This window comes from Indicator indicator, chromosome 31, assembly GCF_027791375.1.
Source record: "Indicator indicator isolate 239-I01 chromosome 31, UM_Iind_1.1, whole genome shotgun sequence".
In the NCBI taxonomy this organism is placed as follows: domain Eukaryota; kingdom Metazoa; phylum Chordata; class Aves; order Piciformes; family Indicatoridae; genus Indicator; species Indicator indicator.
The window spans coordinates 2021821-2034890 of NC_072040.1; the positions used below are offsets into that span (position 1 = coordinate 2021821).

The window sequence follows — 13070 nt, forward strand, 5'->3', positions numbered from 1 at the left end:
CAACCTAAGTGCAAACTGGATCTACAGAAAGGGAAAAAGGGCAAGAAGCAGTCAATTTACTTCTCATCCCAGAGCACTGACAGTATAGGAAAGAAACTTTGTGACTAATTTCTTCCCAGGGGTCCTCTGAGAAAAATGCAACTGTCATGGCCCTTCAGCTTTCAATGTGCCTGCACAGGCACAAAACACTACCTCAGCTAAAAGCAGCCATATTGGTGCTTTCAGTTTTCAATGCTTTATGAACTTTGAAATAGATAAATAAATAAATAAACAAACCTAAATAAAACAAACTAACTAACTAAATAAATAAATAAATGCAACCAGTGTTGTGGTTTCTAGTGTAAAATGAAACCTGGAATCTAATTTGAGGCATCAAAGTCTAATTGTTATTTATAATAACAGATCTTTGGCTTTGTCGTTTTCACCTGTGATGCTCTTGGCTATGGGAAATGTTGAGGTCTATTTATCAGTGTCATTTTCCACTGATATTTCATTCACTGTTCTCACCAAAAAAAAAAAATTAAGTTGCATTACAACTGATGCCGTGTCCACATTTAGCCCACACCTGGGGCTAAATTTTAGCAGTTACTCTGTCATCTGATGACCCCTCCTCAGCAAATGGGGATCAGGAAAAGGAGAGAAGACTCATGGGTTGAAATAAAAACAGATTTCATGAAACAGCCAAATGCCAAAGCCAGTATACAAAGTTAACTTCACCAAGCAAAGGTACAGTGGTCACACTAAGCAGGAAGGCAGCTCCCAGGAGAAGGAAGAAGAGCAGGGTCAGAAGAAGACCAAGCAAAACTAGGACATACCAAAGCCTCCTTTTATCATCAGACTCAAACCTGAGATCTCCCCTGGTCCTTATCTAGGTAAATCTCCCCCTAAAGTAACAGTGCTGTCCAGAGTGTGGATCAAATCCAGTAATAAGCAGAATGCCAACTATCTCTCGCACGTACCCACAAACCCCCACCACTTCCCCATGTCTTCTGTAGAGGTGCAAGACACAAGGGCAATCTGCCTCAGTAAATTTTTCCACTCCTTTACCTTTTTGTTTAACTGATTTTGTTCACAGTACTTTTGAAAAAACAAAAAAAAAAAAAAAGAGGAGTAAGAAGCTGAACACACTTCTGCAAGGAGAAAAATATATCCTAGCACTCATTGGCACCTTGCACTTCAGATGAATTTACATCCTCAAAATACCTCTTTATTGTGTTAAAACAAGCTAGAAAACTTACTGCATGTTACTGCACAGATTTTTTTCCTCTGAAATTCACAGGAACTTTTTGCTTTGCAAGCCGTTCTTCACTTGCATGCTGGTGTTGGGTTTTTTTCTCTCTCTCTTTGGAAAATATATCAATTTCTTATTAAAAAAAAAAGAAGTGTTTTGGCATGGCTGACCTGTAGAGATAGGGAGCTAAGCAGAGTCAGTGAATTTACTCACTCTGATATGCACACATGATATGCAATTAAAATCTCCATTCACATTCCTGAGGGGTTGTCAATCAAGAGCAAAGCCTTTTTGACAACACCCAGTGAAGCGTACCAACTAACTGCTGAACAGGAACTTAAACAGTAACAGCTTTTGTTACTGGCAAGGATGGATTTTACCAAGATTGGCTTCAGCTTCTAAAGAAATCATTATGTTAAAATTGGGGGGGGCTTTTCATTAAAAATTAAAATGTGTCACAAAGCTATTGTGTGTGAAGCTATCATATTATGTAATACATGAGGGTTATCAGATATAGGTGAAAAAAAACCCAACAAACCCTCTAACCTTCCTTGACTGGAGGAAACAATTTAACCTTTCATATTTAGAACAATGACCCATGATTCCAAGCCAGTTTTTAGTGAGAACATTATCCTAATTGCATGTTGTCTCTTTGGTGGGCACTCAGTATCTTCTATAACATTACAAGCTGCCCAGCCACAAAACTAACATAGTAAAAGGTCTGCTACTGCCAAATATAAATACATAAATAGATAGATAGATAGATGATAGATAGATAGATAGATAGATAGATAGATAGATAGATAGATAGATAGATAGATAAAAGATCCTGTGAAGGATGCAGTACTGACACACTGGGAAATGATGTGGGTCAGTTATGAGTACTTGCAAATCTTTGCCCATATCCTAACTCTGAATTCAGGGCAACAGAGGAAAAGTCTTTGATAAACACTGAAGATGCTGCCATTTGCTTTCTAATACCCAGTTACATAATGCACAACTCATAAGAGCATTAGAGCACTATAAAATCAAATCTGTAAAGGTAAAACCAGTAAAAATAAAGAGGTGGTTATTAATCCGCTGTTTGTGTTTGGAGCACTAACCTTGAACTACACTTTTCAAAGGTGCTAATATTATTAAATCTTGAAATATTTGCCCTCTTGCCTATCATGCTCCATAACTGAAGAGAGAGCAGATGCATCCTGACTATTAACAGTCATGACAAATTGCCTTACTAATGAATGTTACACACTGAAAGTGCCATAACTGATTAAACCACAGTTTCCCACTACCAGATAGAGAGAGACTTGGGAACTCCAGCAGTGGACAACTCTGATGTTCTGCCAACAGGCCTTCAGGGCACAGTGTGGTATTTAGAAAAACACACTGTACATTCCATATGAATATATTCTAAAAGACTCTGTGTATACAACAGGTTTTAAAGAACATTAGATGAAACAGCTTAGGTTTGTAGCCGATGAGCCATGCAAAATGGATGTGTTTTAACAATTTCACTATCATTACAAGGCTGCGTTGGAGAATATTTCTGCTGGGCTCCTCTACCCCTCTCCCCACCTCCCTAAACATTGCTTGTGCTTTGCTTTCACATAAAATCTTTCTTTTGTCAGTCTCTTTGTCGGTGCAAAATTGGCAGCGGTTCAAATTCGAAGTACTCCTATTCATTTGCTGACCATTAAACCAATGTCATTCTAGTTCACATCAGCCAGAGAGCTAAGCTCTAAAAGACATAAAAGGCTTGCTCCACCACTGATGAATAATGTGTACATTTTTACAGAGCTTAAACCTTAATGCTTTGCCTGAAACTAACAATACAGTATATCTTATCATTCCTTTTTCACAAGCAGGCAGCTGCTGAAACGCTTGCCACTTCAAAATATCAATTGCTTGCCAGAGTTGTCCTCAACACACCCTGTCAAACTCTTGTATATTGTGCAACGAAAATGGTGCAGGGCTGAAAGCTAGAAATTGTGTCAAATTCTGCTGCAAGGGTATGATGTGCAGGGAACAGCGTATGACAACCGTAGAGACTACAAACAATAGCAGTGGAGCCAGACACTACATATATCACAACTGTGCCTGTACATATTTTATTCTATGTATTATATATTTAAAGCATGACAAATGTGTCATTGAAGCTACATGCTGCAGCTAGTTAAGCTTTTCTCATTTCTCTTGATGGAAGTGCAGTGGTGTTTTTCTGCCCTCTGAACATTTGTTTGTACACCACACAGCACAGAAAAGAAACAAAACAAAACAAAACACAAAGCAAAGCATCAGGTTTTCAAAATGAGTAACAGAAAACAAAAGGCAATAGTACAAGATGAGAATATGAGATTTTGTTCAATTAACACTTTTGCTTTTCTCTAAGGACACATAGCCAGGCTACCTTAAAGAATATCTCAGCCTATGCAAGACAAATACAATATCACTGTGCCCATAAATTACAGTATACCTAATTTTAATGCAGATAAGTGCTGGCCTATTGATTTGCATGTTTCCCTGGCAAAATGGAAATCCCATGTGAGTATGTTCTTTGTCTGTGGAAAATGCATTAAAAAAAAAGCCTTTATGAATAGAGCAATCTATACTAAAAAGGAAAATGTAAGTCACTAGAATCAAATTCTGCATGGAACTGAGAGAAGGAGGTGCAGATATATACACACTTGCACCTCTCTGTGCACCCATCTGTGAATGTGTGCTACACAATCACTTAGGTTTTTAGTTACAATTTCTATGAAGTGTCTTTACTAATGAAAATTCAACCTCTAAATATAATCTTAAATAGGCTGAGGGGGGGAGGGAAGAAAAGAAAAAATGAAGGAAAATCACCCAACTAAGTAACAAAGTTAATCATGAAGCGACCATGGAGTGCTAATCACAAATCAAAGAAACAGCACAGAGTTGTGAAGAAAAAAAAAAAAGGTTTAGGAGGTAAAATGAGTGCAGCAGCCCACAGCAGCATATAGGTTGCAAAACCTGAAACGCATGGGACTCCATGAGGGTCATTAACTGATATAATCCAAACCCAAATGAATAGATAGGCCATTAAGGTGTTAATAAATATTTTGGAAAGAGAATAGGTGTTTTAGGTGCTCGGGGTTGCTGACCTTTGCTGTGTTTATTAGTGGGACAATGATGCATTATTAACACACAGCAGCTGTACCTGAACTGCTGCCATGAACATAATAGCCTTTTATAGCCATCAGGGGAGTGAGATAGGAGGCCTTTATTAACCACTAGACATGATTAGCACATTATGTGAACTTTAGTAGGGAAATTATCTCTTATTGAAATATAATGTTGGTTATAACTAATGGTAAACAGGATTTTAAAAACTTCTCAATGCAAAGCAAGAGCTTTACTGCCATTTAGTGAATTAGGAAAAAATAAAGTCAAATAAAATAATTATTTTCCTTTGTTCAGCCTGCAAAAACAACTGAGCCTCAGCAAAACTTACTGCACTCGGATAAAAATACTGAAGTCAATGGCTTCCACATCATTAATATTACTCTTCAGAACTGTAAAAAATAACCATAAGCAGAGATTTCCAATGTCATTAAGAAAAGTGCTAATGAAGAAAAAAGCCCTTGCCTTATATTTTCCTGTAAAGACTACAAGCAGTGCTCAAAATTATCCATTTGCCAATGCATTTTCTAGAGTCAGCTTGAAAAAAAAAATCATGATTTACTTCAAAAAGCTTAATTTTGGGTAGGATTATCCCATTAGCCTTTGCAACTGAACACAGCACTGAGAGTCCATTATGAGCAGTCTTTTATGCCCTAGCAGAAAGTCATTAACGTAAAATAAATCATTAGCTTTGATATTAAGCCTCTACTATCTGCAGGTTTCTAGGACTAATGGTCACAACTGTGTCTGCCAAATGATAAATTGTATTTTTTTTTTTTTTACTTTTGGAAAGGTTATTGTCTCTTTTCACTACTGTTTTTCCTTTTAGTATTTGTCATTATTTCAGATTGATGCAAACAAGATGACTGTGCAAGAAACAAATGTTTTCTCCTGCTCATGAACACAAACCTATATACTTCTGGCAGCTGCGACCAGAAAATGACTTTGCAGCCAGCTACTTATGACACAGGATAGAAACAGCAGATTCTCAGAGGATGTTCACTTTCTTCAAAGTGAGCAATATATAATGAAGCAGAAGCAGAAGCAGACATATGTATACACATCCAGAGTAGTATTGATACGATAGGAACTTATACATATCCATAATCTTCTCACTCTTGCGGCAGGAGCTGTCTGGATAAATCTTTTGCTTCATGTTGCAGATTTCATACTTCCTTTACTGACCCATTTCCTTAAGTACAGGCTATCACTGTCTGATTTTGGAGTTCCAATTTCTTCTTGCTTATAGAATAAATACCTGGAGTTCAGTGGAGATTTCCTTAATATAACAAAACCACATACCAGCTACAGTAACTTCCATTTAACCTTTAAGACCATGTAATCATCAACAACAATAGCAGGAGACAAAAGTACTACCACAGCAGCTCAATTTCCATGCTTAGCCAGCAGTACCTTTGAAAAAAGCCACTTGTGCCACTTTTGATTGGTAGAGAGTGGTTTAACAGTCAAGAATGTGAATGCTAAAACATTCTGACATTTCCACTAACCTGGATTTGTCAGATGCTCATGTAATTCAAGTATGTTTTGCAGCTTAGAAAGCAGTGTGTTTCTTGGGACGAAACCATACTACAAGGGTCTAGAGGAAATCAAAGAGCAGCCCAGTGAGAAATATTAAATGAACTGTTCAGGCACAGTGTTAGCATATGTGCAGCTGAAAGATAAGATACAAACATTAGTGGAGCCATATGAAATTCAAACGTTAAAAATAAACTACTCACTGCAAACAGAAGAAGCAAACCACAGACATGACAAATGTCGGTTGCACCAAGATCTCTGCTGAAAAAGAATTTGGACTTTGAGGCTTTAAGTCAAGAGTTAAACACATTATCTGATGCCCTGATGTACTAACCTAAAACTGATCACATCCAATGAACATAAAATGGAGATACTCCAGCGGAAAAGGAGATGAGATTTTCGGGTTTGCTGCTGTGGAAGCTCCCTTCCATGTTTGCTGCTGCTGTTAACGCTACATAACCTGTGTCTAGCCATGGAATAATGCAATGTTACCATTTCCCAAATGAATGCTGTAAGGAAAAAAAAAATGTTATGACCAAGAAAATCTCATTCAGGATGATGCAAATTCCGTATCTGAAAGCATTTTGGAAGTGCTGCTATAACTGTCAGTCACTTGGCACTTCTGCTAGCAACTATGTTTTGGAGCAGTTGATAACTTGTTTTTAATGAGAAATGACTCCTTGGGCAGAAAATTGATACCTAGTTGTGCACCTAAAACAACAGAATAGACTAGATCTAATCATTTCAGTTGGAAGAGACCTACAACAATCATCTAGTCCAACTGCAGCAGCAAAACATTTCAGTTTGTCTAGTCTATATTGAAAATAAATATTTTTGTGTAGGCAGCCCATGCTAGACATCCACAGAGCATGTGTCCACTTCAAAAAGATAAACAAAGCTGCCACTAATTGCCACTGCTGTCAGTTCCAGGAGCCAAGGTCTGTGTTGATCCAGGGACTACCCTCTCACCACGAGAAGTGATGCTTTCAGGTCACTCTTGAGCTGTGATGAGAGAGCAGTAAAAGGCAGCATTTTACTTCCACTGTATGATTTTTTATATCTGCTATCAACACAGGATTTAAATAGCCAAAACTTTTGATCTTAATCCCATTCTGATTAGGACATTGCTGAAGATAAAGACATGTTTTAAACAGAGTTTTCCAATGCCTCTGTACAATGTTAGCCAGATGAGAAAGTCCTACTATGATGGGAATCAGGACAGGAGTTCAGTTCTTGTCCTGGAAGAGTTCAGTTCTTCCTGCTAAAGTGTGATCATCCCAAACATACACCCAACAGAGTGGAAATTAGGACCTTCAGCTCCCTAAGCCCTTAAACACAGCTCCAGCTGCTCTTTGGTTTGATGTGAGCACCAAAGGTACTGCTGCAAGCTCTGTGGTGTTTAGCTAATTCAGCATTCTTAATAGCTTACAGTTTTCACTTTGTTTTTTTTTTTTTTTTTTTTCCAGAAGACCTTACAATAGGCTGGTGGAGGGAAATGCCCTAGAGCTGAAACACGTCATTCTGGTAAGAGAACACAGCATAATTTCTCTCAAGATACTGATGTTTGGCAGAAATAAATAAAGAAAAAAAAATGAATGACTGTGAATGCTTTGGTTTATGGACATCTTTGAGAAAGATTTCTCAAAAGCACATACATAAATCACTTTCTGGAATTCCACTAAAACTGGGACCACTTCTTTCTGAAACACTGGAATTTAAGGAGGCACACTTGAGTCTTGCCCACAACTCTGAGACTATATTCTAAGCTCCAACAACCCAGGAAAGAAAAATACATTTCCCTTCTTCCTATGTGGGACTTTTTGGAAACTAAATGAAACACTTAAAAATCAACAGTCAGCACTAATGCAACTGTTTCATCTTCCCCTTACCAGGCAACAACAAATTTCAAGCATGAGTCTTAATGCAGTAGGGGACAAGGTAGTTATCTGAAGTAAAAAAACCCAACTATATGCTCAGAACAAACAAATTAGATGAACAGTTTTACATGCTGTCAAAACACTAACACAGCATATCAGCTGCAGAGCTGTCCTTCAGAGCACTGGCTTGCCACAATCCTGGGTTTCAGGTGGAGACTGGAGAGAAGCAAGCCACTGGAAATAATGTACACTTTGTAAACAGCCATGGAACATTTTACTCAGAGTAGTCTCTACGGTAGGGTTGAGTTTACACAACAAATTATTCTGAATGCTGGGTATAAATATGTGCACTTTTGCTCTGTGGAATTCTGATTGCAAGCAGGATTGTTACCTGTTTGTAAAGCTCTGCATTGTATCTCTTTATCCACTTCTACCCAACATCATTCTGCTTTTCTCATTTTGAAGGGTTTTGCTTCCCTCTCCCACTTTATTCCCCTTTTAAAAAACAACTACAGTCTATCACTCTACATCTGCTGTCTGGATGTATTTTTCCACTGTACTGACAACTACCAGTGAATACAAGAAAGATGAGTTGTAGGCTCCAGTATTTTTGAACCAGGTAGCAAATCACAGAAGAATCTAGTGCATAATTCTGCAAGGCTAACCACTGGGAGCAGGAAAGACTATTATTTCCTCCCTATTCTTGGCAGGGGTCAGCAGCCCTGCCATTAGCTGTGTCAAAATATAATTATATAACTTCACTTTATGTGAGCAGATATCTGAAAACACTGTAAAGGTATGAAAATATACCAGTTCCTCTCACAGTACTGATCCAAGTGGTCTCTGGAGCACTGGAGCAAGTGGCCCAGAGAGGTTGTGGAGTCTCCTTCTCTGGACACATTCAAAACCCACCAGGATGCATTCCTGTGCAGACTACCCTGGGTGATCCTGCTTTGGCTGGGGGGTTGGAACCTGTGATCTCTGAAGGTCCCTACCAACCTCTAATGTACTGTGACACTGTGACACAAGGAGGAAAACCACAAGGATGTTTATTGCTCTCTATGTAAACATTTAAACTTATCTTCCCACTTCTTCAAGCAGTCTAAAATCCTTGACTAAATTAAACAAAATTAAAAAATCTTCTACCAAATTAAAACACATGAATTCATTAGAGTTATTGCTTTTGTAGCACCCAACTCAATTAAGGGTCATGATGCTTCTTAAAATAAACTGCCAGCTGAACCGACTACTCATATTAGCCTTTACATGTCTGAGATGCAATTGTGCTTCAAGTTTCAAGAGGCGAACAGCCCAATCTCAACTCTAAATCTCTCTGTCCAGGGTAAGAGCTCCATGATGCTATTTCAAAGGCTGACCTATATACCACAGCATACCATCCCTTCTGTCTGTTTGTATAAGAGATACCTCACACAGTTGTCATAACCAACATTGTTTGCATTGTTCTTTCACTTTCCTCTCTCCATGGGCATTGTGAGAGCAACAAGGAAAAGCCAGCACGACAATATATGCAGAGAATAATGAGCTTGCACAGCAGAGAGAGAAATATTGAACTAAGATGCTTAGAAGGCTATTTGAGGTCTTATGAAATAAAGATCTAAGCAGCCTTCTGAAACAAAGCCTGCCAACTGGAAATTGTAAGATAAGAGGCAATTCTTTGAATCTACATTATTGCTTTCCTCCTCCCCCCCCCTTTTGGCTACAGAAAAATGCACTGTCAGTACCTCCCATGCATGTGCCTGGGAACTCACTCCTACGCTGCCAACAATCATCTGATCAGGAGAAAACCCATGCTCACAGAACAATTAGAGAAGTTTAAAGTGTAATTCTCTGTGGAGCACTTTCTAAATGACCAGCAGCTCAAGCAGACTTAAGATGGAAAGAATCAGAAACTGCTATATTTCTCAAAAAACACCCAAATCCAGTTATGAAAACAAGGGCCAAATCCATCAGTCAGTGCTCAAAGTGAGTTTTAACTACATTTACAAGAAACAAGACCCAGTTCTGAATGAGTTTTGCAGGTAGAGACCCATTCAAAGTCCAACCCAGAAGGCGGATCCATCACACCCCAGCCATCACCTTCTTTCCTGGGAGAGATGAAGAGCAAACGCTCAACCAAACATCCTGAACACAAAATCCTGCAGGCCTCCTGCCCTTCAAACTCTCTAAATACACACAACAGGAAAATGAGTGACAGAGCAATACTGTAACTTGATGACATGTTTAGAACAAGTCAGATAAGTTTTCACAGCGGTGTTAATCATACTGAGGGAGAGTGAAGGGGGTGAAAAATGAGATGTTGGGTAAATGCGTGCCTCTGAGGGGCCTGACAAACCTCTGTCCACTTAATGTAATCAATGGTCAGTGGCAAACACATCTGAAAAAGACATTGGTCCCATGCTTGGCATCTTAGATTGAAACATTCCTGCGAAGTCTTTTCCAAGCATAAAACATATGTCTTATGACTGCGCACTTTTAATCACATTATCAGTTCAGGCAAAGTGAAATAGAAGAGTTGCAACTTGTCTACAGAATGAGAGTCTCATTTGCATTTAAAAAGAACAGTTTGCTCCCTCATACATGGTATGACTTAAAAGAAGCTTTAACCAGCTAGTAAAGAAAGTCTGAAAATGACTTTCCAAATTAATTTATTCGATTTGCAGTGCAACCCACCAAAAATGATTTAAGGACCTTAATTGGAAACTGATTTAATATATTAAAGTAATTCCTGATTTTCCAAAGCATTTAACTTTTAAATTAAATCTGGCCTGCTATCTCAGGAATGATGAGCGAAATGTGTATTCAAGTCATTACCTTCTTTTTGAAGCTTTAAATCACTGATAGGTTTAATAACGTTTGTCCATTTACGTTGCCAAATGGCTCTTCAGACACTTTGGTGCGTGTGTCATTAATATCAGCCCGAGCTTCTCACTTTGGCAACAGTTTATGGTTACGATTTGAAAAAGTAGACAATAGAAAGACTCAGGGCAAGCCACAGATCAAAGGTAACAGCAGCTTCATTACTACTCAGAGCACTTACAAAGAAAAGAAAAGAAAAGAAAAGAAAAGAAAAGAAAAAAGAAAAGAAAGCACACGGAACAGGCTCCTATACATCTGGACTCTTCCTGCTGAACAAAGTTCACTCCTGGCACAAACTTCCCATCTACACGGCAGCTTTGCCAGATGCTGCAGAGCACAGCTTCCCTCCATCGCCGCTAACAGCCATACCTCTGGGATCCCTTCCTGAAATATCCTCAGGCAGCCACCACAAAGGGCCAGATTTATCTCTGAATCCTAGAACTCCATCGAGCGCCTGTGAAAGGCAGTCAGGATGAATTTGGTCCTTCCTGTTGTGATTGGTAGATGAGACCATGTGGGAAATCTTCCCTGAAAGCTGAGAGGGCTTCACCCCGGCGCCGACACTCGGTGTTTTCGCTCTTTCTCTCTGTAGCGAGAGAGCTGCCCGCGATGAAAGAGACTCCCCGGAACATCGCCCTAACATGTGAGAACCGGCACGACAACGAACTGGGCTGGTCGCGGCGGGCCGGGGCGCATCGCCCCGCGCAACCCTCCGCGCCCCTCCGCGCAGCCCCGCGCCGCACCAGCGGTCGGACCTGCGCACCGCTGACTTTACGCTGTGGGGAAAAAAAAATACCAAAACAACACAACAGCAAACCCACAACCCCCAAACATCTGCTAGAGCCTCGCCATAGCCTTTCTTTTCTACCCAAACGAAGGTTTAAAGACATCTTTGGAGAAGGTTTCTCCCACCGGAGGGGGTGTACTCAAGGAGGGCTTCCTTATTATTTCCTATGGCCAAGCGTTTTATTCCTGTGCAAAGCCCATTCCCTAAGAGCAGAGAAAGTGCAGCTCCTGCAGAAAGCACCAGCTGGCTGAGGCTTCGGAGTCTGTAACAATGCGGGAGCCCCCCAGCCCCCTTCCTCGGCATCAAAAGTAACGCCAAGTGCTCCGGGATGGCAGCACCAAACTCTCGTAACCAAGCCCAGGGATTTGGGCTTAGATGAGTCTCCTCCGCAGCTCCCTCTTTTCCGGGGCTCGGGGATCTAAAGAGCTAAGTTTTAACTGAACTGATCTTATTTGCAGTGGTTTAATCGAGTTACAGAGAAATTGGTAGGGCAGCTGCATAGCCGGGACAAAGTCGAGCCCCTGTTCCGAATCAACTTGTCAGCCCTATACATCTTTATTGTGCATAGAGAGGGGTGTGTGTGCATACATATATGTCATATATATGTACGTATGCACATCCGTATGGCACACACACACCCTAACGTGCTCCCGGCAACGCCAAGTACCACTTTGACACATGGACTGCGGCGGGGCAGAGTTTCAGCCGGTCTGTGGCGGACGCGATCTTTAACAGCAGCCCTGGAAATTCACCATCAACATCCTTGGCCACGCTGTTTCCCCGACAGGGAAGATGTTATGGAAAATGCCTCCCCCACCCCCACACCCCCACACCCCCCACCCCCCCCCCCTTGCTCCAGCCGCCCGCCCCTAAACTACTCCGGGGTTTTAATTTGGGGTGCCTGCAGGGGAGCCGGTGCGTGTGTCCCGGCAATCCCTCTCAGATACGAGCGGCACTTGTGCTCCCCAAATCCCGGCGAAGTGCCGCTGCCCGGTGCCGCTGCCTCTGCCCAAGTTGGTGCGCGGCTCACAGCGCAGCGCCCGCTCATGCAACCGCGCCGCGACAACGAGCACAACGACAGCACAGATACAAACAACACCTCGGACGACACAAAACACAAGTCACCTTGTTGCAATAGTAGGGGTCCAGGCAGGGGGAAGGTCCCAAACAAGGCGTATCAGGAGCGGCTGCAGGCTGAGGAGGTGGCGAATAAAATCTTACGTCCATTTCACTAAAACATCAAGCAAACTCCTTTCCTTGTCTTTTTGTCGTTAATGTTGGTGCAAAAAGGGGTGTGTGTGTGTGTATGTGAGAGTGTGTGTGCGTGTGAGGGGAGGGGAGGGGGGGAACACAACAAGACTGAGAAGAATAAAAAAGAGGTGCCTGACTTCAGTAGTCAAAGAAACACCTTCCCTGCCTCACATCCGTTTGTGGTTTGTAAAGAAAGAGAGAGAGGAGAGAAAAAAAAAAAATCTCTTCCAAAAAAGCACCGGTCTGCGGATGACTGCGAGAGAATCAACAAACCCTCCTTCTTCTACGGCAGGGCAGGTAACTTCGAGTACTTATTGTTTCCCCCACGCCTCGGCACCGGGGCGCTCGCTCCGTGTGTGCGGCT

At 41.1% G+C, this 13070-nt stretch overlaps 1 protein-coding gene across 1 annotated transcript in view; it reads right to left on the bottom strand.

Moving 5' to 3' along the window:
* TOX (thymocyte selection associated high mobility group box) overlaps positions 1–12682 on the bottom strand; it is a 196328-nt gene extending 183646 nt beyond the window's left edge. The window contains exon 1 of the mRNA XM_054394740.1: positions 12581–12682. Coding sequence (XP_054250715.1) covers positions 12581–12682 — 102 coding nt within the window. The remainder of the gene's footprint in view (positions 1–12580) is intronic.
* Between the last annotated feature and the right edge of the window lie 388 nt (positions 12683–13070).